This window comes from Mus musculus, chromosome 14, assembly GCF_000001635.26.
Source record: "Mus musculus strain C57BL/6J chromosome 14, GRCm38.p6 C57BL/6J".
NCBI classification, from domain to species: domain Eukaryota; kingdom Metazoa; phylum Chordata; class Mammalia; order Rodentia; family Muridae; genus Mus; species Mus musculus.
In genome coordinates this window covers 118,620,993-118,644,164 of record NC_000080.6, presented here as the reverse complement: position 1 = coordinate 118,644,164, position 23,172 = coordinate 118,620,993, and the positions used below count along the sequence as shown (strand labels likewise).

The 23,172-nt window shown below is 47.4% G+C and overlaps 1 protein-coding gene and 1 long non-coding RNA gene across 6 annotated transcripts in view; one reads left to right on the top strand and one right to left on the bottom strand.

The window, feature by feature from the left end:
- Positions 1-23,172, top strand: part of Abcc4 (ATP-binding cassette, sub-family C (CFTR/MRP), member 4) — a 225,165-nt gene that overhangs the window by 63,692 nt on the left and 138,301 nt on the right. For all 5 annotated transcript variants that reach the window (XR_874344.3, NM_001163676.1, NM_001033336.3 and 2 more), the window contains 4 exons: positions 11,978-12,067; positions 13,023-13,186; positions 14,422-14,547; positions 16,464-16,713. Coding sequence is in view for 4 of the 5 variants with exons in the window: in NM_001163676.1 (NP_001157148.1) it covers positions 11,978-12,067; positions 13,023-13,186; positions 14,422-14,547; positions 16,464-16,713 (630 nt within the window). In the remaining variant the exon portion in view is untranslated. The remainder of the gene's footprint in view (positions 1-11,977; positions 12,068-13,022; positions 13,187-14,421; positions 14,548-16,463; positions 16,714-23,172) is intronic.
- On the bottom strand, positions 492-1,371 carry Gm52104. The gene is made up of 3 exons (XR_003951097.1): positions 1,310-1,371; positions 889-1,104; positions 492-529 (listed from the first exon to the last, which is right to left on the bottom strand). It is a non-coding gene; the product is annotated as a predicted gene, 52104 (long non-coding RNA).

The following is a 23,172-nucleotide window of genomic DNA, read 5'->3' as shown; positions in this document are numbered from 1 at the left end:
AACATTCATTCATACAGACTGGACACGAACATACATGAATTGAACACGAGAACAGATTGGTGCACCAGACATTAGACGAGACACAAAAGGGAACAGAGTACTCCTGCTATAAGGCCCAGAGAGAAATTTCTCTCTGCTTTTTGGGACATTTTCCTCCCTCATGATGCAGTTTTTATTAACTGCGGCAATCCCCCTGTTTATTAATTTCCTTTTAATAAGCCCTTTCTTTTCTCACGCCTAATGTAGCTTCGGAGAGCCACGGCCTACCGCCTGTTACAGTTCCCAGTTCCTCTTAAGCTTCACTGCTGAACCTAAGTGAACCAGCGCTAGGGTTTAACGCTGTCTCAGCTTAGCCCATACCTTCTCCGGTATGAATTTCCTTTATCCTTTAATTATTCCATGGAGCTCCAAACCAGCAGTGTCTCTTCCAAAAATCCTTTGCCGTTTCTCAGTCTCGCATTGGTTCGCCAAATGTGTCCGGCCAGCAGACCACAACCTGGGTTCTAGCCTGGAAAGGCATTTTGGAAACCTGCAAGAGAAGAGGGGCTAGGTGTCGAGATAAAGAAATGTAGCTAAGACAGTCATTCTGATCAAAGCTCAATTTTACTGTTCCGCACGCAATTATAAAGCAGGGGAAGGAGGCCCGATTCCCACCAATTAATCTTGGGGTCCAATAGCAGGGTGACCACGTGCAAGGCTCCGAACAGCAAAGCGGCAGGTTCCAGCAGTGGGCGTGGCAGAATGATTGAGCGGGAAGCTCCACCCCTGAGCAAGCAGGTTTCAGGCTGGGGGAGGGGAGACTACAACCCTGATGCTGGCTTCACCCTGTAGATATTTTGGGGTGATTTTTTTGTCTCCTAGACAAATCCTAGTAAGCCTCACACGTACATTCATCTTAACTTTCAGTTCGTGGTGGTCGCCTGTGGTGTACAGGTTCAACCTCCTCAGCAGTGAGCCTCCTCAGCAGTGAGTGACAGGGCTGGATTTGCCGGATTGCAGGCACATAGCTCAGTCATGCACTTCTGTCAGCCTGGAGGGAGAGTCTTAGATGGGCTGGTTCTCCTGTGAAGGCGTGCCTAGGAGCTGAGTCAAGTTGTCCAGGTCCTGATAAGAGGCACAGTGGCATGTCAGGTAAGTGGACATTGTAAACCTGGGATGACAAGAGTTACTAGACCTGAATTTCAGTCTCATTTTTTTCCCTGTTTCAAATTGTAAACATTTTAGATAGGGGAGCATGTTAATTTCTCCCAGCCTTGGTTTCCCAATCTTTAAAATGGCATAAATTAGACTCGCTTGTCTTAGGACTCACGGAGGAGCCAGAGGATGGGCAGCAGCTCCCTTCACCAACTGTAGCTGAATAGGACTCCGCTTTCCAGTCTTGTGTGTTTGAGGCTCTCGGGAGGCCTGGCCTTAGTTTTTCTGGGCCGAGGTTAGTTTGTTCTCAGGTAGGGTTCCTTTACGTCAGCTCTGTCTGCTGGAGGTTTGCTGCTGCTGTTGTGTTGAATGTCTGTCAGGAACAGATTCAAGCGGGTGGTGGTGGTGGGGTTATTTTGGCTTATGAGTTTGGACACAGTCATCTGTCTCCGTGTTTCCCCAACTGCCTCCCCTGCGTTGCCTCTCCTAGTGACCTTGTTCCTTGAGTAGGCCACAGCTACAGCTTGCAGAACATCAGAAACGTGCCACTTTGTGGAGACCAAGTGCTCACTCTGTGAGCCTCTAAGGCACATCATTAGTGTTCTCTCCTCAGGCGGTGCTGCCCTGTGCATTGTGGGATGCCGAACACCAGAGTCCTTTATCTCGGAGTCTTGCACGCTGCCTGCTTTCTGTTATCTGCAAACACTGGCCTCATAGTGGTCCTGCTCTGTTGCCTTTTATGGTGGAGCAGGAGGAGTGGGCTGGTGTGGTATGGGCTTGTTAGTCCAGATGTTTATAAACTACAGAGCTGGAAGCTCTGTCTGTATAGTGCAGGGTACGGTGGCAGGACTTGCTGGGCATAGTCCTTACCTTCCCTCGGGGCAGACGGAGTGACCACATGTGTCAGAAGAGGGTCCATAGGTTTTGTCTTGAGTCACACTGCTGTTGTCGTGGAAGGTGACAGGCACAGTACTTGAGGGTCTTGTGGGAACAGATATGGCCTCCTTGAAAGGGACACTACAGCTTCAACTCTGCCCTTTTTATTTTAATTTTTTTTTGCCTGTGTTCACTCTGAAGTCACAGCAAATGATGTTAAAACATTTCTGACAGTAAAATCATCACTTCACTGACTGAAATGAATTTCCATCCTGTTCCAGCTTTTAAGGCACCTTTCTGGGTTTAATGTTTGTAGCGGGTGGCTATCTCCTTTCCGGTTCTCAAAGGTGAGTTGGCTTGTTTTCAGAACATTCAAAGCACAAAACAAAGTCTTGATCCAATACACGGATCGTTTCAAACACAGCCCGCCCAGATATGCCGCACTCACCACATTCTGTAGCCACCGCTGCCATTGTTCCTGGAATCCCTTTCATCTTGCAAACCCAAACCTCTGTAGGCACTGGATACCGACTCCCACTCTCCATTCCACCCTGGTCCCTAGCAACCACCATCCTGATTTCTAGCTCTGTGAGCTGGACCACTCTCCAAGCACCTGATTTAACGGACTCCTGGAGTGGTTGTCCTTTTACAGCTGGTGTATATATATATATATATATATATATATATATATATATATATCAGTATCACTTTGAGTAATGAACTTGGTCATGACTCTTCAGGACCAGTTCCTGTGGGAAAATGGCAGTGCGGCCACATGAGTGGTCGTGATGACGTGTCTGCTGCTCCTTCGAGAAAAAGGAAAGGGTTTCAGAGATTCTTTCCTGTCTGCTCTAAGCTCTGAGAAAGCACCATCTTACCTGTTTGTATGTCCTCGTCTCTTCCCCTGCACTCCCCAGGGACTCATTAGTAGCAGACAGTTATTGTCTCTGTCCCCATCTCCAGGAGGTTACAGATGTTAGTCTATCTACATCTGCTTGATAAACTAGTCTTTGAGCCCGAAGGAGTGGGGAGATACAGGGTTTGGAAAAAGTAACTTGAAAATGACCATGTTTCCTGTAGAGGGCCACCTGTGCTGTGTTCCCTGTAGAAGGCCACCTGTGCTGTGTTCCCTGTAGAGGGCCACCTGTGCCGTGTTTCCTGTAGAGGGCCACCTGTGCCGTGTTTCCTGTAGAGGGCCACCTGTGCTGTGTTCCCTGTAGAGGGCCACCTGTGCTGTGTTTCCTGTAGAGGGCCACCTGTGCTGTGTTCCTTGTAGAAGGCCACCTGTGTTGTGTTCCCTGTAGAGGGCCACCTGTGCCGTGTTTCCTGTAGAGGGCCACCTGTGCCGTGTTTCCTATAGAGGGCCACCTGTGCCGTGTTTCCTGTAGGGGGCCACCTGTGCCGAGTTTCCTGTAGAGGGCCACCTGTGCTGGGCCTTTCTCTCCATGGCCTTGTTCTTCTTCTTGGGAAAGGTTAGGGATTGGTGCTTCTGAGAAGTGTGGTACACGGTGCAGTGTGCAGTACTTAGACTGCATGGCCTGAAGTCCATTGTTCTTTTTCTCTCTTGGCAGAAGCAATGCTCCCTACTGATTTATTACTTACAGGCGTCCTCAAAGCTTCAAACATGGCTTTGAGGGACAGGAATGAGTGAGGGAACCACTCATTTTGCAATATTAAAACGTCTGCATTGTTACTTATAGTTTATGATGGGTGACCAGCCACCCACACAAGAGTGATACTTTAGTAAACACACAACCTTAGGGTGAAAAGTAAAATTGCATTCATACACACACATACACATACACACACACACACACACACACACACACACACCACAGACTCACAAGCATGCCAGGCACATGCAAACACACACAAGACACATGCAGAGAAATGCACACATAGACACATGTGCACATACACATACACACACAGACATACATACACAGACATACACTCATGCACTCACACGTGCACACACACACACACACACACACACACGTTACCGTGCATGTTTGGGGGTCAGATTACAGTTTCCGGGGCTCCCCACTCCCTTCCAGCATTGGGGTTCCAAGGGATCACTCAGCTTGTCTTGGAAACTGCCGCTTTTACCCACAAGCCACCTCGCAGGCCCAGTATTTTCCTTTTGACTGATTCTCAGTAAAACTATATGCCATTATACGCCATGGTAAGTCAGGCACTGTCACATTGCTCTATCCAGTTGCTCTTTTGTCCTGACAGAAGGCATATGATGAAAAAAATACTGAACATATAGTCCAAAATGATTGTGCATATAGTTGTTATACAGGAGTCGGTTTTGAGTTCACATGTAAATTTTCATTATTAAACATGCTGTTTTCCAGAAGAAATAAGATATAAACCCATTTTGTAGTTTTGTGTTTTAGAGGCAAACCAGAAAGAAAAACATACCAGGATTCTTAGAGGACCGTAGCCGCTTGTCTCCTTGTCCCTCCCTGAAAGGTTCTCTTCTCACCAACCTTATCTTTTTGGGCTTTCTCACACTGTTGCCTATAACTCAGCTTCACTAGGATTGCTGCGGCCTCTCCTTCTCTTTCCCCCTCATGGGGCTTCTCTTCAAACGTAGGAATTGGTGGCAGAAGGGTGTGCATGAGAGAGAGGTCTTTCTGCTGTCTTGTGGAGCTGTCTTTTCGCTTCGGACAGACTGCCGTGAGCTGTGCAGTGGCAGTTAACCGTGGAGCCGGTTCAGTGGTGCGGGTTTGCTGTCACCCTGTACTGATGGCTCGTACTCGTCAAAACACTTCTTCTTAGCTCATAATTAGGCTTTCTAAAACGTTCCCGAGTACCATGGACACCCGGGGAGCCCTGAGATCCTGCGTCTAGCATCTTTTCTGACATCCTATGGTTGCAGAGCGTGGTTGTCCATGCTTTGACCTGGGCTCCCAAGCCTTTAGAGAGTCCGACCTCAGGGACCCACGGTGGCTTTGAGCAAACCTCGTCTCTGTCCTGGAAGTGGGAGAGGCGAGGGAATGTGGCGGCTCCTGATGAATTGCACTCTCTGGGATCGTCATGTGTGACTGACACTCAGCATGACCTCAGAGCATGGATCCCAGGGCCCTTCCCCGAAGTGGGGGAGTCAGGTGGGGTCACATGCATATCCTCACGGCCAGACAGGCGAGGCTAGTCAGCGTGTGCATGTCTGATGCCTTAGCTGTGGCCTCTGGTAGAAGTGGGGTGAAAGGAAAGCCATCTATCAGGTACCTCATGCAGGTGAATGTTGCGTCGTCCTTCAGAGCTGGACAGATCTGCTAGCCATAGACAGTCAGATAAAGCAAAACAGAAAAGAAATCCCTAAGGTGCCAGACTATCAGACTATAGCGAGAGGCAGGTTGTTGGTTTTGTCTGCGGTTTTTCATTTCCCTGAACCAGTTTCTCTCTCCGGAATGAGAGGGCACAAGCCTGGCCTGGTGCAGCCGTTATTCTCCCGTTATGCTCATCTTATCGCTGGAGGATATTGGGCAGTCCCTGCAGCCTCCCTTTGAGAAACAGCACAGCCGCTTTTAGTTGTGCAATCATGAAGAGGGCGTGACAGCATTACTAAGCATCTCCAGCCAGTAACATCGGGAAAATCCAGGTGGCCTCTGCTTCAGCGAGCTATGCAGTCGCCCTGCATAGCTGCCTGTCCCAGTAATGCCCCGCTTACCTGGAAGCCACCTTATCTAACAGACTGGGGTGGGGTCACGAACACTGCACTCTGAAGGTCCCTCAGGGGTCTACATGCTGCTGCTCTGCCTTGACCCAGTGGTCTCAATACGATAGGGAGTCATGGGGACTAGTGTGCTGAGCCTGGTGACAGGGGACGAGGGAGAATCGACTGAGGAATCCAAGCGCACAGGCCTGAGGCATTCTGGGAGAAGCCTCACACTGAGGGTCGACAGCGGTAAGGGTGAGTTGGTGAGGAATCTGCAGTGTGATCAGGAGGTGTTCACACCTGTATTGGCAGGACTGTTAGACGGGGGTCTCTAGAAGGTTTCTGTGAAAATGGCAGCCGGATACTTCATTAGTTATGAGTCTTCCGCTTTAGTTCTTCTCCCAGTTAGAGAGTGGAGTCTGTCAGGAAGGGACGGCCTCTCGGTGATGTGGGTGACATGAGGCACATGCCGCTGGCCTCAGGGAGCAGGGAGAGATGCGTATGGATGCTCCGTCAGGACTCTTTTTTTTTTGTTGTTGTTCTGTTTTTCGAGACAGGGTTTCTCTGTGTAGCCCTGGCTGTCCTGGAACTCACTCTGTAGACCAGGCTGGCCTCGAACTCAGAAATCCGCCTGCCTCTGCCTCTGAAGTGCTGGAATTAAAGGCGTGAGCCACCACCGCCCGGAAGGACTCACTCTTTATGTGTCCCTGGCCATAGACGGTAGGACGGTGCCACTTACATGGGCGGTGACCCACCTCAGTTAGCCTAACCTAGCAAGCCTGTCAACAGGCAAACCCAGATGTTTCCCTCTGTAATTCCAGATCCTTCCAATCAAGCCTAGCCCTCCCAGACTCCTAAGGGGAAAGCACACCCCACCCGTCCTCCTCGGCAGTCACTTCTGTGGAAGTGAAGGACACTTGTCTCACCACGCTACCCACGTTGATATGTGGCATTTATGTGCATGCTTCTGCTTTACGTTTCATATTTACAGCCAAAAATAATCCAGATAAAAACATAGTTTAACAATGAATGGGCGGGGGTGGGGCGGGGGGAGACTGTTTGCTTTTTAATTTTAATTTTTTTAAATTTATTTTTGTTTATGTTGTACTTACTTGTCTATATGGTACCTCATGCATGCAAGTGCCCACAGAGGCCAGAAGAGGGCATCACGTCCTTCAAAGCTGGCAGTGGAGGTGGTTATGGGCCATCCCAGGAACTGAACCTTGGTTCTCTGCAAGAGCAACTAGTGCTCCCAATCACATATGTGTGTGTGTGTGTGTGTGTGTGTGTGTGTGTGTGTGTGTCTGTCTGTCTGTCTGTCTGTCTCTCTGTATGTGCATATGTATGTATCTGTGTCACCACTCGCAAATAGTCAGAGGGCAGCAGAAGTCATTTCTCTCTTCTGCTATCTGATCTGGTGATTGAACCCAGATCCTTGGACTTGGTGGGAAGAGCCCATACCCACTGAGTCACCTCCTGGTGCACCCGCTGCCTCCTACCCGACCTGACCAGGACGTATCTAAGGATCGTCGTTCCTTTCCCTTCCTGTCTCTCTCCCTCCATCCTCTCCCCGGTGCTGGGATCAAATCAAAGCCGTGCACGTGATCGGCTGATGATGTCTGGCAGAGCCATGGCCTCAGCCCTCGTTCCTGTTTCTGCCCGACGGTTGGTTTCTCACCTGTTCTCCAGGATTTTGACTGGGTTGCATGATAGTCTCCTATAGCACGCTCACGTTGTTCTTTCGATTGTAAACTACAGAAATAAGAACATGGTCTTGTAATACCAGATATTTGGGAGGCCAGAGCAGGGTGTTGTCACAAGTTCAAGTCCAGTTTGGGCAACTTAGTCTCCAAATGAAATGTACAGTGAGGGTTTAGGAGTGCATGTCAATGATAGAGACGAGAGACGAGATTGCCTAGCCTGTGCGAGGTTCCCGGTAGAACCCTAGCCTTCCCCGATTCCCCCCGTGCTCTTAGTTACTCTGCAAATATCCAGTGGGAACAAATGTTAATTGGTAGATTTTCTTTTTAGATTTCAGATGTATATTTTCTACTCTAGAATACTGTTTCATTCTTTTCGATGGTGTCCACTTCTCTCCTAAAATCATCCATCTATCCATTTGTCGTGACCGTGTTCCTCTTTGGCTACATATCCATGATTCCAGCAGTTGTTTTATGTTCCTTTGCTAATCCCACGAGCTGGATATCTATCTGGGCATCTTTCTATTGACACTCACCCTCTGTGACTATGGGTCGCTGTTTTTTTTTTTTTAATTTTTTATTTTTCTCCTTTGCTCGTTGTAACAATCTCTCTACCATGTTGCGTTGGGGGTGTTATACTGCAGGGAGTCTGGATTACAGAGTGTTGGTTTCTGTTTTGGAGGTTGGTCCCTACCAGAGTGGCCCTGTCTGTCTCTCTGTGCATCTCAGCTGCAAGGCGGCTATTTCCATTCTGAACTCAGTCCAAGGGCCTGGCCGACTCTGTAGACAGATCTTTATCACTAATGCATGGCCTTCCTGGCATCGTTATCGAATGGCCGAGGCAGTCAGGAAGAACCTTAGCTCTGTCTGGGCGAACCCTGGCGTTTCATAGCCATTCTGACCTCAGACTCCCACTCTGGCACTCAGCTCTGCCCCTGGACAGCGAAGGCCTTGGCAAAGAGCCATTGGTAAATCCCCACAAAAAATCCCAGGTCTAGCCTCTGTGGCTGTGACCCATAAACTCCACGTGCTTCTCCTGTTCAGAGTGGGCATCTTTTTTCGTTGGTTGGGGAAATGCACTCTGGTTGGGCAGAAAGCCAGGTGAGTCCTGGCCAATACTGAGTTTCCTTCCCTCAGGGCTCGAAGTCCTGCAGTGCCTGCAGTCAGAGTGTGGGGACAGCTGCTTCCTGTGCCGTCCAAGCCAATGGCTGGCTGCATACTGGCGGGCGAGGCCAGCAGACTGGCACCAATTAATCACTCTCTGGTGACAGAGGACAGAGTCTGCCAGTTGTGTCTGTGACTGTCTTCCTCACTGATAATATTAAAGGCACGTCACTGTTCTGTTCTTTGCTTTTTTCCCTCTGATCTCACTGTAGTGAGATGGGTTTTTAAAAATGAAACAGAACATACTAAGTTTGAGACTGATTGCACAGCTCTGGTAGCTTCTGGAACAGCCTGGCTTTCCTTCCCTGCAGTACAGGTGGTCTCAGTGACAGGTAGCCCTGCATGAGAGAGGGTCTGTGTCCCACACAGATGGCCACTGGGGTCTCACTCATCGCTGTGCGCCCTCTGACTGTGATGCTGAGGAGACACATTGCATGCTGTTCTGACTTTTGTTTTCTGTTTAGTTGTTGTGATCAATTTAGGATTAGAGTATGGGATGTCTTTTGTGTGCCTCATTTCATTCTTTACTTGTTCATTTGGGCTTTTAAAATCCAAGGTCTGTCTTTATAGCGCAGCCTGGCCTCTAACTCAACCCTCCTGTCTTTACCTGTAGGGTATAGGGATTACAGGCATGGGGGCCCATGCTTGGTTGTCATCTTACTTTAACTATTAGAACTGGGCATCAAGGCTGGCATTTGGGAGGCTGAGGCAGGCGGACCTTTGTGAGTTCAAGGCTAGCCTGTCGTACGTAGTGAGTTCCAGGACAGTCAAGGCTACATAGACTCAAAATATCAAAAATAACAAAACAAACAAACAACAAAAAAATAAAATCAAGTATTCATTCATAAGTTTGCAGTGTGTTTTCTGCATATAGGATTGACACTTGTTTCAATATAAACGTAGGTGCTAAAAATATTTTCACATAGCCAGTGAAAAGTCAGTGGCCAAAGTCCCTGAGTTCTGTCTCTTTCTGTGGTACCTGTATACTCTCTTCATAATATATAGGCTGCTGTTGTTTTTCTTTCTCTAAACATGGTCTCATTATATAGGCTTACACACACACACACACACACACACACACACACACACACACACACACACAGAGAAATGGGAAAAAAGGGGCTTGAGGCTTTATTGTAGCCCCAGGTTGGGAGAGAGCACTAAACAGAAAATGGTACAGTATGAACCAAATTTTATTATATTTTTTCTTGAATATAGATTTTTTTCTCATATAATATATTCTAATTATAGTTTCCCCTCCCTCCATACCTCCCAGTTCCTCCCTACCTCCCCTCACATCCATATCCACGCTCTTTCTGTCTCTCATTAGAAAACAAACGGGATTCTAAGTGATGATATTAATATAAAACAAAACAATTACACTGGAGTAGAACAGGACAGACAGAAGGAAAAGAACAAGAAAAGGTATAAGAAACAGATAAAGACACAGAGACCCATTGGATCACAGACTCAGGAATCCTATAGAAACACCACCAGATATATACATATATATGTGTGTATGTAAGCATGTATGTATGCATTCACATGGGGGGCAGGGCGTGGTGGTGGAACCTGTAGGGTTAAGAAAAGAGAAAGAAGAGTAAACAAAAGAAACCAAACTCCCCAGCAGGACACTATGAGACAAGACCTCCCAGAGATATGGTTAAGTTCCCTTCCTCTTGGCCACCCTGTTGGCCACGTGGCCTGCCCTTAAGAGTAGTTTGTTTTTCCCAGTGAGATTCCCTTGAAGAAAACTAAATTGTCATTTGCAAGTGGTTATCAATTAGAGATTGCTCTGGACTAGGGATGGGGTGTGAATGCACTTCTACTCTCAGCACTAGACCCGGTCTCGTGCAGACCTGTGCAGACCTGTGCAGACCTGTGCAGACCTGTGCAGACCCGTGCAGACCCGTGCAGCCCTGTGCTCCCATGTATTTTAACTGTAACATCTTTATTACTTTTTTTTGAAAACTTCAACCATGCATGCAGCATATCTTTACCATACCCCTCCCCACTCTTTCTCTAGATCTCTTTCTACCTTTGCCCGACTTCATGTCCTCATTTTTTGCTTTTTTCTTTTTTAAACATGAAATGCCAATTTGTGTTTCTCCTATTTGCATGAGCATGGTGTCGTCCACGGAGTGTGTCTTTTCTCCACCTTGCCTTGCTGGTCTTTACCTTGTTCTGCTGCCTAGGCTGGCCCTGAACTTTCTGCGATCCTCCTGCCTCTGCCTTCCCAGTGTCAGAATTACAGACGGGCCGTCTTATGGTTGGTAACTCATGTTGCATGGAGTTACTTGTATTTTAGTGTTGTTTATATCTGGTTCTCCTTTGCCTTTACATAGCTGCCTGGTCATTCATTACCTGTTGCCTTGGTGTCTACTGCAGTCTCTTTGTTTTCTCTTCATCTGGCAATGTGGTGCACTCCAGCTTAAAGTTAAAAACGAGCTGGAGAGTTGGCTCAATGGTTAAGAGCACTGACTGCTCTTCCAGAGGTCCTTAGTTCAAGTCCCAGCAACCACATGGTGGCTCACAACCATCTGTCATGGGATCTGACGCCCTCTTCTGGTGTATTAGAAGATGGCTACTGTGTATTCATAGAAAATAAATGAATTTTTAACAACAATAACAAAACAAAACAAAAACCCAAGACAAACCGTCTTCACTGTTCCAGGTTCTCGTTCCGACTTTAGCTACTTCTCTCTCCCCTCCAAGATCAGCTTTGGGCCTTCTCTACTTAGCCACCCCACCTTTCTCTCCTCTGTACGTCTCACAAGCTGCTCATTGATCCATGGCACCTTCCTTTGTCCCCTGAAGCTGTTCCTTGTCCCCTGTTCTCCTGCCACCATGCCGGAGAAGGAGACCTTCCCCAGTATCTGTCCACTGCTCTGCTGCCCGAGACCTCAGACTGAATTCATCACAAGTGCTTCTGCCATGTCCCAATTGTGGGTCCTCCTGTGCCTCTGGGCCCTGTCTCTGGCAGATACCCAAGACAGAAGCGCCGCTTCTCTTTCATTTGTGACTCTTGGAGACAAGCGAGGGCCGTTTCCATATACAGGAGGCAGAAGCCATGACCACGTGTACTTAAGTGATATCTGGCCAAGAATTAATAGCACATTCAGTGTTCATACAAATCCTGCATTTTTCTCTACTTCCACCGTCTCCCTACTGAGCTGGTTTACTTTGGTAGGCTGTGGAGTGTCCACTGACATACACGGGGCATGTGGCCATTCATCAATAAGAATGAGTTGATTTTCTCCTGCTTCCTTCACCTCCGTTGCTGTCCTTGAAGATATTGCTGTTGGTGCCAGACATTAGGGCTGTCGTCATGGCTTTTACACCACAGAAGACCCCATGAACATGCGTTTCTCTTTTTCCCGTGCTTGCGAGAGTGTTAGGACAGGATCTGATTCTCCACTCTGCTCATTTATTCCAGGCACTCCGGTTAAGTAACTCGGCCATGGGGAAGACAACCACAGGCCAGATAGTTAACCTGCTGTCCAACGACGTGAACAAATTCGACCAAGTACGTTCCATCTCTGTCAGTTCCTGCCCCAATTTTCCCCCTTTTTAATCTGTTGGAATGTGAGGGTTTTGGTGTAGACTAGGATTTTTTCTGAAGTTGTGACATAGGCACTTTAAAGCCACATCTCAGTTCTGTGTGCAGCATAGGTGTGGTAAGATGTGTTGACCCCATAGAGCCCAGTTTTGCTTTTCTGATGTTGCCTGCAGCACACATCTACAGTGAGTTGGCGGAGAGCAATATTCCTCCCGACTTGGTTAGTGCAGTGATAGTCTCGAGGGGCTACCTCCTCATAGTAATTTTTAGCACATGACAGAGGAGCAGCCAGCTGTCTGTCTGTCTTTCTCTTTTTCTAAAGGACCCAAGTATTGGAGGGCAGGAGTGTGCAGTACAGCCCCCCTCCATGTGGTACCTGGTTCATAGGAACAGTTTGATAGGGCATGTCGCATGGTGCTACCTAGCTAGAATTTACGGCTCTCGCCCACACCCGTTTTTATGGTCGGTCACCTTACAGATTGATCACTCTAGCTTTAGGTCAGATCTGCCCAGCAACCATTCCCCTTTCAGATTTTCATTCATCAGACATACACCTCACCTGCAGAGTGTGGTAGGCGCCATAGCATAGGCTTTTCTGGGGAGACCCAGGGGAGATGCAGTTCACTTGTAGAGCAGAGGGTGGGTTCGCTTCCACACACGAGGAATTAAAGATCGGGACCGTCTCTGGGATGGTGCAGTCTATCCATCTTATAACAGGGACCACGGTCTACTGTTCATCGCACAAGTGTAGCATCTGCAGTGAGACCTACGGTTCTGCCTCAGCAGTGTTAAGCCCGCTCGCTGAGCCCCGGTTCTCTTTGCATTCTTGTCTTCCCGTTTGGAGCATAATGTTGCTGGCATGCGTTCCCACCTGTCTTGTTTTATTTACAGTCCTAAGCATGTGTGGGCTTTGTATCTGCAGGTGACAATCTTCTTGCACTTTCTGTGGGCAGGGCCGCTGCAGGCCATCGCGGTAACCGTCCTCCTCTGGGTGGAGATAGGAATCTCCTGCCTGGCGGGCTTGGCCGTTCTGGTTATTCTTCTGCCTCTGCAAAGCTGCATCGGGAAGCTGTTCTCGTCACTGCGGTAAGAGGGACGCTGGGCTGAAGAGATGTCCTGTTTGGTAACACCAGTCCCCTCTCCGCCCCTGCCTGAGACTGCTACCCAGAAACAAAATAGAAACTTCTTATATTTTCTGCATATGCTGCCGGCCCTTCAGGCTTAGCTGGGGGTACTCCAGCCATAAGCGGAGGGCTGGTCTTGGAAGGGGAAGGGGGAAGGTATTGGCTGGCTGCTCTCTGCTGGCTTTTCAGTGTAACCACTTAGAAAGCATCCTTGCTGTAAGTTACGCATGTAGATGTTGTTAAAATCAAGTGGTAGTAAACACAATTATTTTATTTTGTATATTTTATTCCGCCCATCATCCATCCACCCATCCGTCCGTCCGTCCGTTGTGTGTCTATGGGGACGGTGCACATGTGCCACAGTGCATATATGAAGGTCAGAGGACAATTGGCATCTCAGGGTCCGAATCCCAACGTTCTATAGATTCATCCACACTGCGTGTTATGGAGCTGCTCCCGTATGCATATGTATGCTGTTTTCACTCCAGTATTTCCATTGAATTACAAACTCTCAGGGCGCAGGGCCAACCTTAACAGAACCTCGTGGAAGTCTCACCATCCTAGCAGGGTGTGTGTCAGAAACATGGCTGCTAACACAAGCCTGAATTGATCATGAAGTGACCATGGCCCGAAGCAGGTTCCAGGAGTCGAAGCCAGTCTCCGTAGAGGCCTCTGGATGAGGGTGGAGATGCCACACCGTTTGAAGGCATCAGGCTCTTTCCTTCTGAGCCTGTGCTCTGTGTGGTCTCCTCTGTGTTGAATGTCCTCTGCCAGTTCTAAAGCTCCTGACATGCTGTGGCTGTCTGCTGACTCTTTTCCCGGCAGGATGAGCAAGCCTTTCTGCTCCACAGCCTTTCTGATCCTGTCTCTTTCCACCTCTGCCAACTGTGTCCTGTCAGACGTAGGTGATTTCAGTACCTTGTGCCCCCCTCAATATACCAGAATCATTTTTGGGTTTTCTTCAGCAGTCATTCACAATGTTCCATAATACGCAGAGTTGGCAGAGGTGGCTGACTGTTCATTCGGCCTTCTATGTGTGTGCTGCATGTAGGACCCACCCATGCTGCATGTAGGACCCACCCATGCTGTGGGAGCAGAGGACCGCCTTTGACTCTGGGTCCCTGTCTGTGCCTGTGATTGATACACAAAAGTTGGCTGCCTTCCATGTGGCTTATCTGTCACATCTGTCCCCCTCAGGAGTAAAACTGCGGCTTTCACGGATGCCAGGATCCGGACCATGAATGAAGTCATAACAGGCATGAGGATAATAAAGATGTATGCGTGGGAGAAATCGTTTGCTGACCTCATTGCCAATCTGAGAAAGTAAGTCTTGGGGTAGACTGGACTGTCTTGTGCACTTTTCTATTTCCTAATTTTACCGAATGAATTTAGAGTTCTCTTTGATCTCCCTGGTAACTCACCTCAGATATGATGTGGTCACCTGCTGTGGCAGAGTGTTAAGTATAATGACCTGGGACATCCCTTTTAACCTGGGCTTCTGTGTGCCATTATTCCCAGGCAAAAGCTGCATTTCTCCTCTTCTTGTTCGTACCTGTCTGTCTCTGTCTGTCTCGATCTCATTCTGGTTTTGATGGTGCTGGGGACTGAACCAAGAGATTCACTTGTTCTGGACAAGTATCACAGCACACACCACTGAGCCGCACGTCCAGCCTTCAGGTGCACTGCCATAGTCGAATGGAGTTCAAAATGTTCCTGAATGCTTCACCTTCCCTATAAATAATGATTCCAAGATGCAAAACTCTGAGATAATTACATTGGTGAAGCTCTACTTGATGTCATTGTTCATTGGGAAGGTGGTATGAACCGGTTGCCACCGTGTCCAGCCAGACTTGATGCCTGGGTGTCACTCACTCGAGATTGTTAGGTGAAATGTTTTTCTGTTTGTCCTAAACATTTGAGCTTTTTTCTTTTTCACTCTGTCTGGCACAGGCACTTAACCTCTTGTAGCCGTGGATGTCTGTGACCTCTGTATCTGAAGTGCCCTCCATACGTAGAAACCTTTCCTGTTCTTTGTCTCTGGCTTCTACCAGGCACACCACTACCCACCTCTGCACTCTTCCCCATGCCTATGACTCCCTGTGCCAGCTCTTTCTGTCTAGAATTTTGGGGGAAAATAACGATTTCAGGGGTACAGTTCTCTCCTGAGCTCCAGGAGGGGAGAGCTGTGTCTCGCCCACCTTTAGGTTACCTGTGAGGTTCCTAACCTGTGAGGACTTCACCTGTATGTATGCTGGTTGAAGGCATTTGTATGGGCCCTCGATAAAATCAGCTCAGAGTGGCCCACAGAATAACCCTGCGGCTCTACCGTCATTTGGCTGAATGAGAAAAGTGGTTTCTTGGTGTCCTGTGTGGTTACTGAAGCTGTCCCCCTGGTATGTGCTAGCAACTGTTGCTGTAATATCACAGACCATTTAAAAATTGCTTATCATGTGTGTGCATGTTTACATGTATGTAGGAATGTGTGCACGTGGGAATCACCTGCTCACGTGCAGAGGCACAACCTCAGGAGGCACCCGCCTTAATTTTTTGAGACAGGCGTTCTCACTGGGAACTGGGGTCGAACGATTCAGCTAGGCTGGTAGCCACTGAGCTGAGGGACATACCTGCCTCTGTCTTCTCAGTGCTAGAAGTGCAGGCTCACATTACTTTGAGTAGATTTTATCAAGAAGATGAACACAAATGCATTCTGTTAGCATCAGTCCCCGGCCTCGTCTCTCTGAGTGGTAGATTCCTTCCTGCCCAAAAGGAGTCCCACTCAGCTCAGGCCTCTACTCTGCCTAGTTGTCCAGTGAGTCTCGAACAGTAATTCTCAATCTATGGATCAAGACCCCTGTGGGTCACCTAAGACCATCTGTGACCCACAGGGGACTAAGACACAGTCTTCTCTGTGAGCCCAGCAACTTGCTGGAGAAGAGAAGAGCAACCCTAAAACTATAGAATCTCCCCCAAGATCTTAGGCAGAAACATCTGGCACAGAGCATCCTAGGGCATGGAGAAGCGTAGACTCGTGCATATAGCTGGTCTTTATGTGGATGCTATGATGAAACTAAGGGCTTCATGCTTGCCCGGAAACACTTTGCAGGCCGAGCCATCTCTTCTGTCCCCACAGGCAGTTAACCTTGATGTGTGTGTACTGCCTAACAGGGTCCTCATTCATATGACATCGATGTTGAATTTTCTGTGTGGGGAAAAAAAAAATCTGTTTTTCTCTCTTCCAGGAAGGAGATTTCCAAGATTCTGGGCAGCTCCTACCTCAGAGGGATGAACATGGCGTCGTTTTTCATCGCAAACAAAGTCATCCTGTTCGTGACCTTCACTAGCTACGTGCTGCTTGGCAATGAGATTACAGCTAGCCACGTGTTTGTGGCCATGACTCTGTACGGTGCCGTTCGGTTGACAGTCACCCTCTTCTTCCCGTCAGCCATTGAGAGAGGGTCAGAGGCCATCGTCAGCATTCGGAGGATCAAGGTTTGTGTACAGTACAATCTTAAAGTTGGAGATGTCTTTTGAGTCAGATGGTACTTTCCCTGCTGACTGTCACTGTGTCTCCGAACTGTTAGTCAATCTCAAGTGGTGTGTACATGTCGTAGTCTTAGGTACAGTACGCTAAAAGTCCAGAAGAATTTCTGATCTGTCATGGGCACAATATAAATACCAACAGCCAGCATCAGGGTCTTAATATATAATGGTGATTGGCAACTTTTATCTTCTAGACCACTGGTTCTCACCCTTCCTATTGCTATGACCCTTTAATACAGCTCCTCATGTTGTGGGGACCCCCAACCGTAAGATTTATTTTCATTGCTACTTCATAATTTTGCTGTTATGATTTGTAATGTAGATATCTGATATGCAGATGGCCTTAAGCGACCCAAAGGGTCTCAGCCCATAGACTGGGAACTGCTGCTTTCGACTACAGGACAACTAGGCAGGGACTGAGTACAGGCCTGAGTGAGTGACATTCCTGTTGGACTGGAAGGGCTCTTAGAGAGAGGATGGACTGTACCAATCAAACCCTTGTTTAAAAATGGATTTGTCCATCTCAGCTGTTTTGCTAGTTCCCCTCTGGCTCTGTCTTTCCCTCCAGTCTGCTTTTCACTTTCTTTCTCTTCTAAGAGCCTTTTTTTTTTTTTTTTTCTAGCAGGCATTTTCCTTGGCTAGTCTGTTGATTTCCACCACATTTACCCAAGTAGCCACTCCTATGACCCTGAACTGCTAAGGGCAGATCATTCATAGAGCCTTGATGCTGGTCTGGTGCATAAGGAATGCTAAGTGCTGGTGTGTCGACGAATGTGTCTGGAGGAGCTGGTTGGTGCGGTAACAGGCCTGGGCACAAACCGTGTTTTATTTCTGGTTCTCAGTGTTGTTCATTGTCCAATACCAGATTTCCATCAAACCTTAGGGGGAATGAATGTAGAGGAGGGGGAAGGGCTTGCCATAAAAGCCAGGAGGTTTTTTTTTTTTCCTTCCTGAAATTTTGATTTTTTTTTCTTCCCAAAGTATCATGTGGAGTTCTTAGGTCTAAATTGTGCCTCTATATCAGTCCCCCAAAGCTCTAGGGACATTGAAAGGACTACGTAGAGGGTGGGGAGATGTGTAACATCTGAGAAGCTTGGTGTATGTAGCTGTTGTGCTCAGACTCACTGCAGATGCGCATCTGAGCACAAGAACTGGGAAAGGTTGAGCCTGTGCACCTTTCATTATGGATGAAAGGGAAGGAAGAGGGAAGGACCCAGGAGGCCACGGAAGTGGCAGGGGGCTTGCTGAGAAGGTGGGTTCTAGGCGGAGGGGAGTGAGGGAGCGGGAAAATGACTGAAATTCATTATAACAATAAGAGGAACTGTCACACATTATACACAGTTACTACCTATAGAATAGATGTAGGATACCTATAGAATAGATCAGTCATGTAGGGTTAGTTCTGGACCTATAGAATAGATGTAGAATACCTATAGAATAGATCAGTCATGTAGGGTTAGTTCTGGACCAGACCTGAGTTTATCATTCCTTCTGGCAATGGTTGAATAGCATTGTTGAGGGGTGACACAGGGCATTTAATTATTTCTTTTTTTCTTTCTTTTTTTTTTTTTTAACTTTCAAATCTGAGGCTATATGTTGACCGTACCATCATTCTAAATGTATAATATAAAACTTTCCCTTCTGTGCCTTTACACGGTGTTATTCTGTTGTAATTCTACTGTTGCTGCCACTGCTTCCCCTAGACTTGAGAGCTACTCTGTGGGGATCAGGAGCCAGGCTGTTTCCTAATCCTCTGCACGTAGCAGCAGTTGAGTATCAGCACCCACCACTGTCTCTGCTGTACAGAGAGATTGTGCCTTTTGTAGGGTGACAGTGCCCCTCTCATAGGGTGACAGTGCTCCACACATAGGTTGTATGTGACAGAGCGAGGACCTCTCTGAGAGCTTCGGCTTCTAAACCAGTGTCGTATCGGCCACACTGCTTAGTAACTCTGAGGGTGCAGGATGTACACCTGCGTAGCTCAGCCTTTTAAGAAGTTTCTCTGCTTCCTGTAGATGCAGACATTTGAGGGCTGGGTTTGCAGCTCTCCCGGTCAGCTTCTACGCTCTCTCAGCTCCCGCTGTATAAGACCAGTGCCACACAGCCCACTGTCACGGGCTACATAATGGATGCCCGGTCAGCGCTGTTGGTAGGAGTTTCAGTTACAGGATGTGCGTGGTGTGTCAACATGGTGGAGTGGCGTTTGAATGAAGTTGCTCAGGGAGCCGTGATACGTGGTTCAGCGGTGTTGAGGAATATGGTAGAAGGGGATAGACAGGCCAGCACAAACATCACTTCAACGAAATGAAGAGTGCTCAGCGGGCTTCTGAAACTGTGTTCCTTCAAAAGGAGAGGTAAACTGAGGCAGGAGAGGGAAGAGCTGACATCTGGTAGACCATGAGAGATGCGGTGGGAAGCTGCTCTGGTTAGTCTTAGGGTCGCATGTGTCTGTCTGTCTGCCTGTTTGCTGGACATGGGCTCATGTAGGCAATCCTAGTCGTAGCTCATGTGTGGCTGGCCTGTGGGAATGAAGACAACAGATCACATCTTAGGCTACTGGGGTCTTGGAGAGAGGTTTGTAGGAAGAAGTTTTCATACACAGGGAAACAAAACAAAATAGTTCTGTTTTTTTTTTTCCCAAGGATTTAACAAACAAGTGTTAAGGTTGGAATATAAGGTGTTCCGTTCCAAAAGACACACCTGTTTAAGGCTTGGTCCCCAATGAGCGGGACCAGACTAGTGATTGATTGGATCAGGAGGGCTTGACCTAATCAATGGATTAGGCCATTGATGGACTCCATGATTTGATGGCACAGCTGAGAGGTGGTGGGAATTTTCTAGCGTGAGCCCAGCGGGAGGAAGTGGGATGCTTGGGGAGCTGTTCTTGGAGGCTGCGTCTGGATCTTTATTTTCAGGATGCTGTGGGGTTAGCTGCCTCCCCATCCCTTGTTCCTGATGGCGTGGTATTTTCGCCAGTCCTCTGGCACTGTAAGTCTAGTTGTTTTCTCAGCCATGAAAAGTGACCGGCCGCAGAGTGTCGTGTCCAGGTTTGTAGCTTTGTGGACTTATAGATTAGAATGCTGAGGACTTAAAGGATTTTTTAAGCTTCAGGAAATGATATGGTGCTGTTTCTTTCCAGGTATGCTCAGATACCCTCTTTAGTTGCCTGCTCTGTTAGTGGTGTGCGTGGCTAAAGAACACCCACAGTACAGCCCAATAGTCTCACCGACAGTGCATTGATCTCATGCAAGCTATTTGTGAGGTTTCTTGTACAAATTGACGTCTGAAGCAAAAGATCCCTGCTGGGTCACAGTTGTGGAAGCTGCAGGTGACAGCAGAGCCATGCTCCTTCAGAAGCCACTGGGGGACAGCCTTTCCTCTCCTGACCTAGCATCCAAGGGCTCCTGGGTACCATTCCAGTCTGTGTCGCCAAGGCCACACGGTCGTTTGGTACCCGTGGGTCTGACTTTCTAATCTCATACAAAGAAGCCAGCTGTGTTGGATTTAGGGCCCACGCGTGGCCTTGTCTTTGCTGTATCTGAAATGATCCGGTTTCCAAATAAACAAACATTTCAAGGTTCCGGGGGCAGTAAGGACCTCAAGGTGTGTTTCTGAAGAAGGGGTGTCTTAATCTGTTTGTGCTCCCATAACAAAACTCCACAGTTTGTGAAGAATACAAATTTGTTTTTCATAGCTCTGGATGCCAGGAGGTGCAAGGCCAGGTAGGGTTCAGGCAGGCTTGGCTGTCGGCTTTCTGCTTCCAGGATGGTGCCCCCCTGTCTTATGCTCTGGAGGGTAGGGCATCGTGTCCTCATACAGTAGAAGACCGAGAGAGCCGGGTGCTGTGCGATGCCTCCCTTGTAGGAGGTTTGGCCCCATTCACAGTGCAGAGCCTGTAGTGTAGTTTAATCGCCTCTTTAAAAAACTACCTCTTAAATTTTGTTTTTCCCTACTAGGGCTCAAAACCCAGGCTGTTGCTTAGGCTATGTAAGTGAAGTAATACTCAGGTACAGGCTCAGCTCAAAGACCTACATCATTTCCCATCATTATTAGCAGCTATTAATTTTTATAAAACAATGGGCGTCATTGTGATATTTCATATATGTGTGTGTGTGTGTGTGTGTATTTATATATATTTCACTTTGATCATCTTCAGTTTCCTCTTACTCCTGTTCCTTGCTTGCTCTACCTCCTGGTACTTTCAGGTGCTATCTGTATTGTTCTGGTAATATTGTTTGGTTATTTTTCTTTTTGTTAATCTTTAATCTTTCTTTTGGTTTGTTCCCTTAGAATGAGATTTGCATGTTCCATATTTGTGTGTGTGAGATGTGTATGTATGTGTGGGGTGTATGCATGTATGTGTCTGTGTGTTGTGTGTGCATGTGTGTGTAGTGTGTATGTGTGTGTTTGTGTGTGGTGTTTGTGTGTATGTGGTGTGTGTGGTGTGTATGCGTGCACATGTGTGTAGTGTCAGTTGCACATATGTGTGTGTGTGTATATGATGTGTGTGTATGTGTATGTGTGGTGTATGCCTGTGTAGTGTGTATGCACGCATGTGGTATGTCTATGTTTGGTATGTATGCAAGTGTGTGTGCGCTTGTATGTGTGTGTGTGAAATCGAGGCTCCATATGTGAACAAAGACATGACATTTGTCTTTCTGAGTTTAATTTTCTTGGTAGGAACATGTCTGGCTCCACCTGTGTTCCTGCAAATGACAGTTTTGTTCTTTTTTATGGCCAAATAAAACTGCATTGTTTATGGCACGTTTTCGTTCAACACTTGTCTCCTGATGGATCCCACTCTAACTACATAACGCCTCAGCTGTTGCGGCCTGTGCTGTGATAAGTAGATATGCACCTGGGGTTCCAGTGAGGCCTAGACACCCTCAGAAGCATCCCAGCAGTGACAAGCCTGGACCCCAGGGTTGTTTTATTTTTAGTTTTCTTTCTCAGGAGCCTCCTTAGTGTAACTTTGCATTACCCTCAGCAGGGTTTAAGGAACCCTTCGCTAGCCTTGCTAATGTTTCTTGTCATATGTTTTTTTTTTAGTGATGTTCCGACTGAGTTGTGATTTCCCTGATAGTTAAGAATGTTGAATGGTTCTTAGATATATATTGCTCATTTGTACTTTGTCTTTTTTAAAAAGTTCTTTTAATATTGTACATACAGGTATTTGCCCGTGTGTCTGTACCATGTCCCTGCCTGGTGCCCATGGATGTAAGGAGAGGGTATTGCGTCCTCTGTCACTGAAGTTACCGATGGCTGTGAGCCACTCGCTGGGAATCGAATCCAGCTCCTGTAGGAGAGAAGCCAATGCTCTTAACCCATAGGCTGGTTTTATTTGTCAAGTTGACACAAACTGGGGTCATTTGGGAAGAGGGAACCTCAACTTAGGAAATACCTCCATTGATTAGCCGGTGGGGAGCTCTCTTGATTAATAAGGGACATGGGAGAGCCAACTCACTGTGGGAAGTGTCACCCTAGACAAGTGGCCCGGGTTCTACAAGAGAGTCGGCTGTGAAGAGCAAGCCAGTAAGCAGCCTCCTCCATGGCCTCTGCCTCAGTTCCTGCCTCCACATTCCTGCCTTGTGCCAGGAGACTCCCAGCCTGGAGAGGGTAGTGACAGGGGACACAGAGTAGGGCTCTGGTGTGGCTTTGAAATCTGAGGGTCTCCGGAATTTCTAGCTCTCTAACTGTACTGAAATGCTGATGATAACTTCTAAAAATTCCTAAAAACTTTCTTGTTCTTTTTGAGGGTAAGAAGCTGCTGGCTTAGGTGATTGACACCTGTAGCCTGACAGAGGCGGGGCCAAGCAATGTGGCCTTTGTTCTATCTCAGCAGGAATCTCGAAGCTCTATCAGCAGGCTAGTAGGAAGTCACAGGAAGAAAAAGAGACTCTGAAAAGTGATTATAGTGTTTGCTATGTTACTAAAATGTTTCCTATGAAAGATATCTAAGGGGGAAAGCAGAAAGATCCTAAGTGGGGAAAGGGAAAAATCCTTCCTAGCTTTTTGTCTAAGACGTGTTCTGTCCCAAAAAGTTCTCCTCAGCTCAGTTCCTCTCAGCTCAGTTCCTCTCTTTGTCCTCAGCACTGAAAACATCTTTCAGAATACATGATCACGTGTTGAAAAGTTCATCGCAGGTTCACACATAAAATCAAATCATAAACTGAAATAGTTAGTAGTTTACAACAGAGAATGTTTACACGCATATCCATTAGGAGTAATTATCTGGCTAAACATCCATCTCTGTCACAGATCCCACAGGTTCACAGGAGGTTTAAAACCATAACTAAGTTATTAGTGAAGTTTTGTATAAATGAACCCAGTCAATATTTTATCTTCTGTCCTAGCACCTATAATAAATCATTAGTTTGCTTTTTATGACCTTTGGTTAGTTGTTTTACA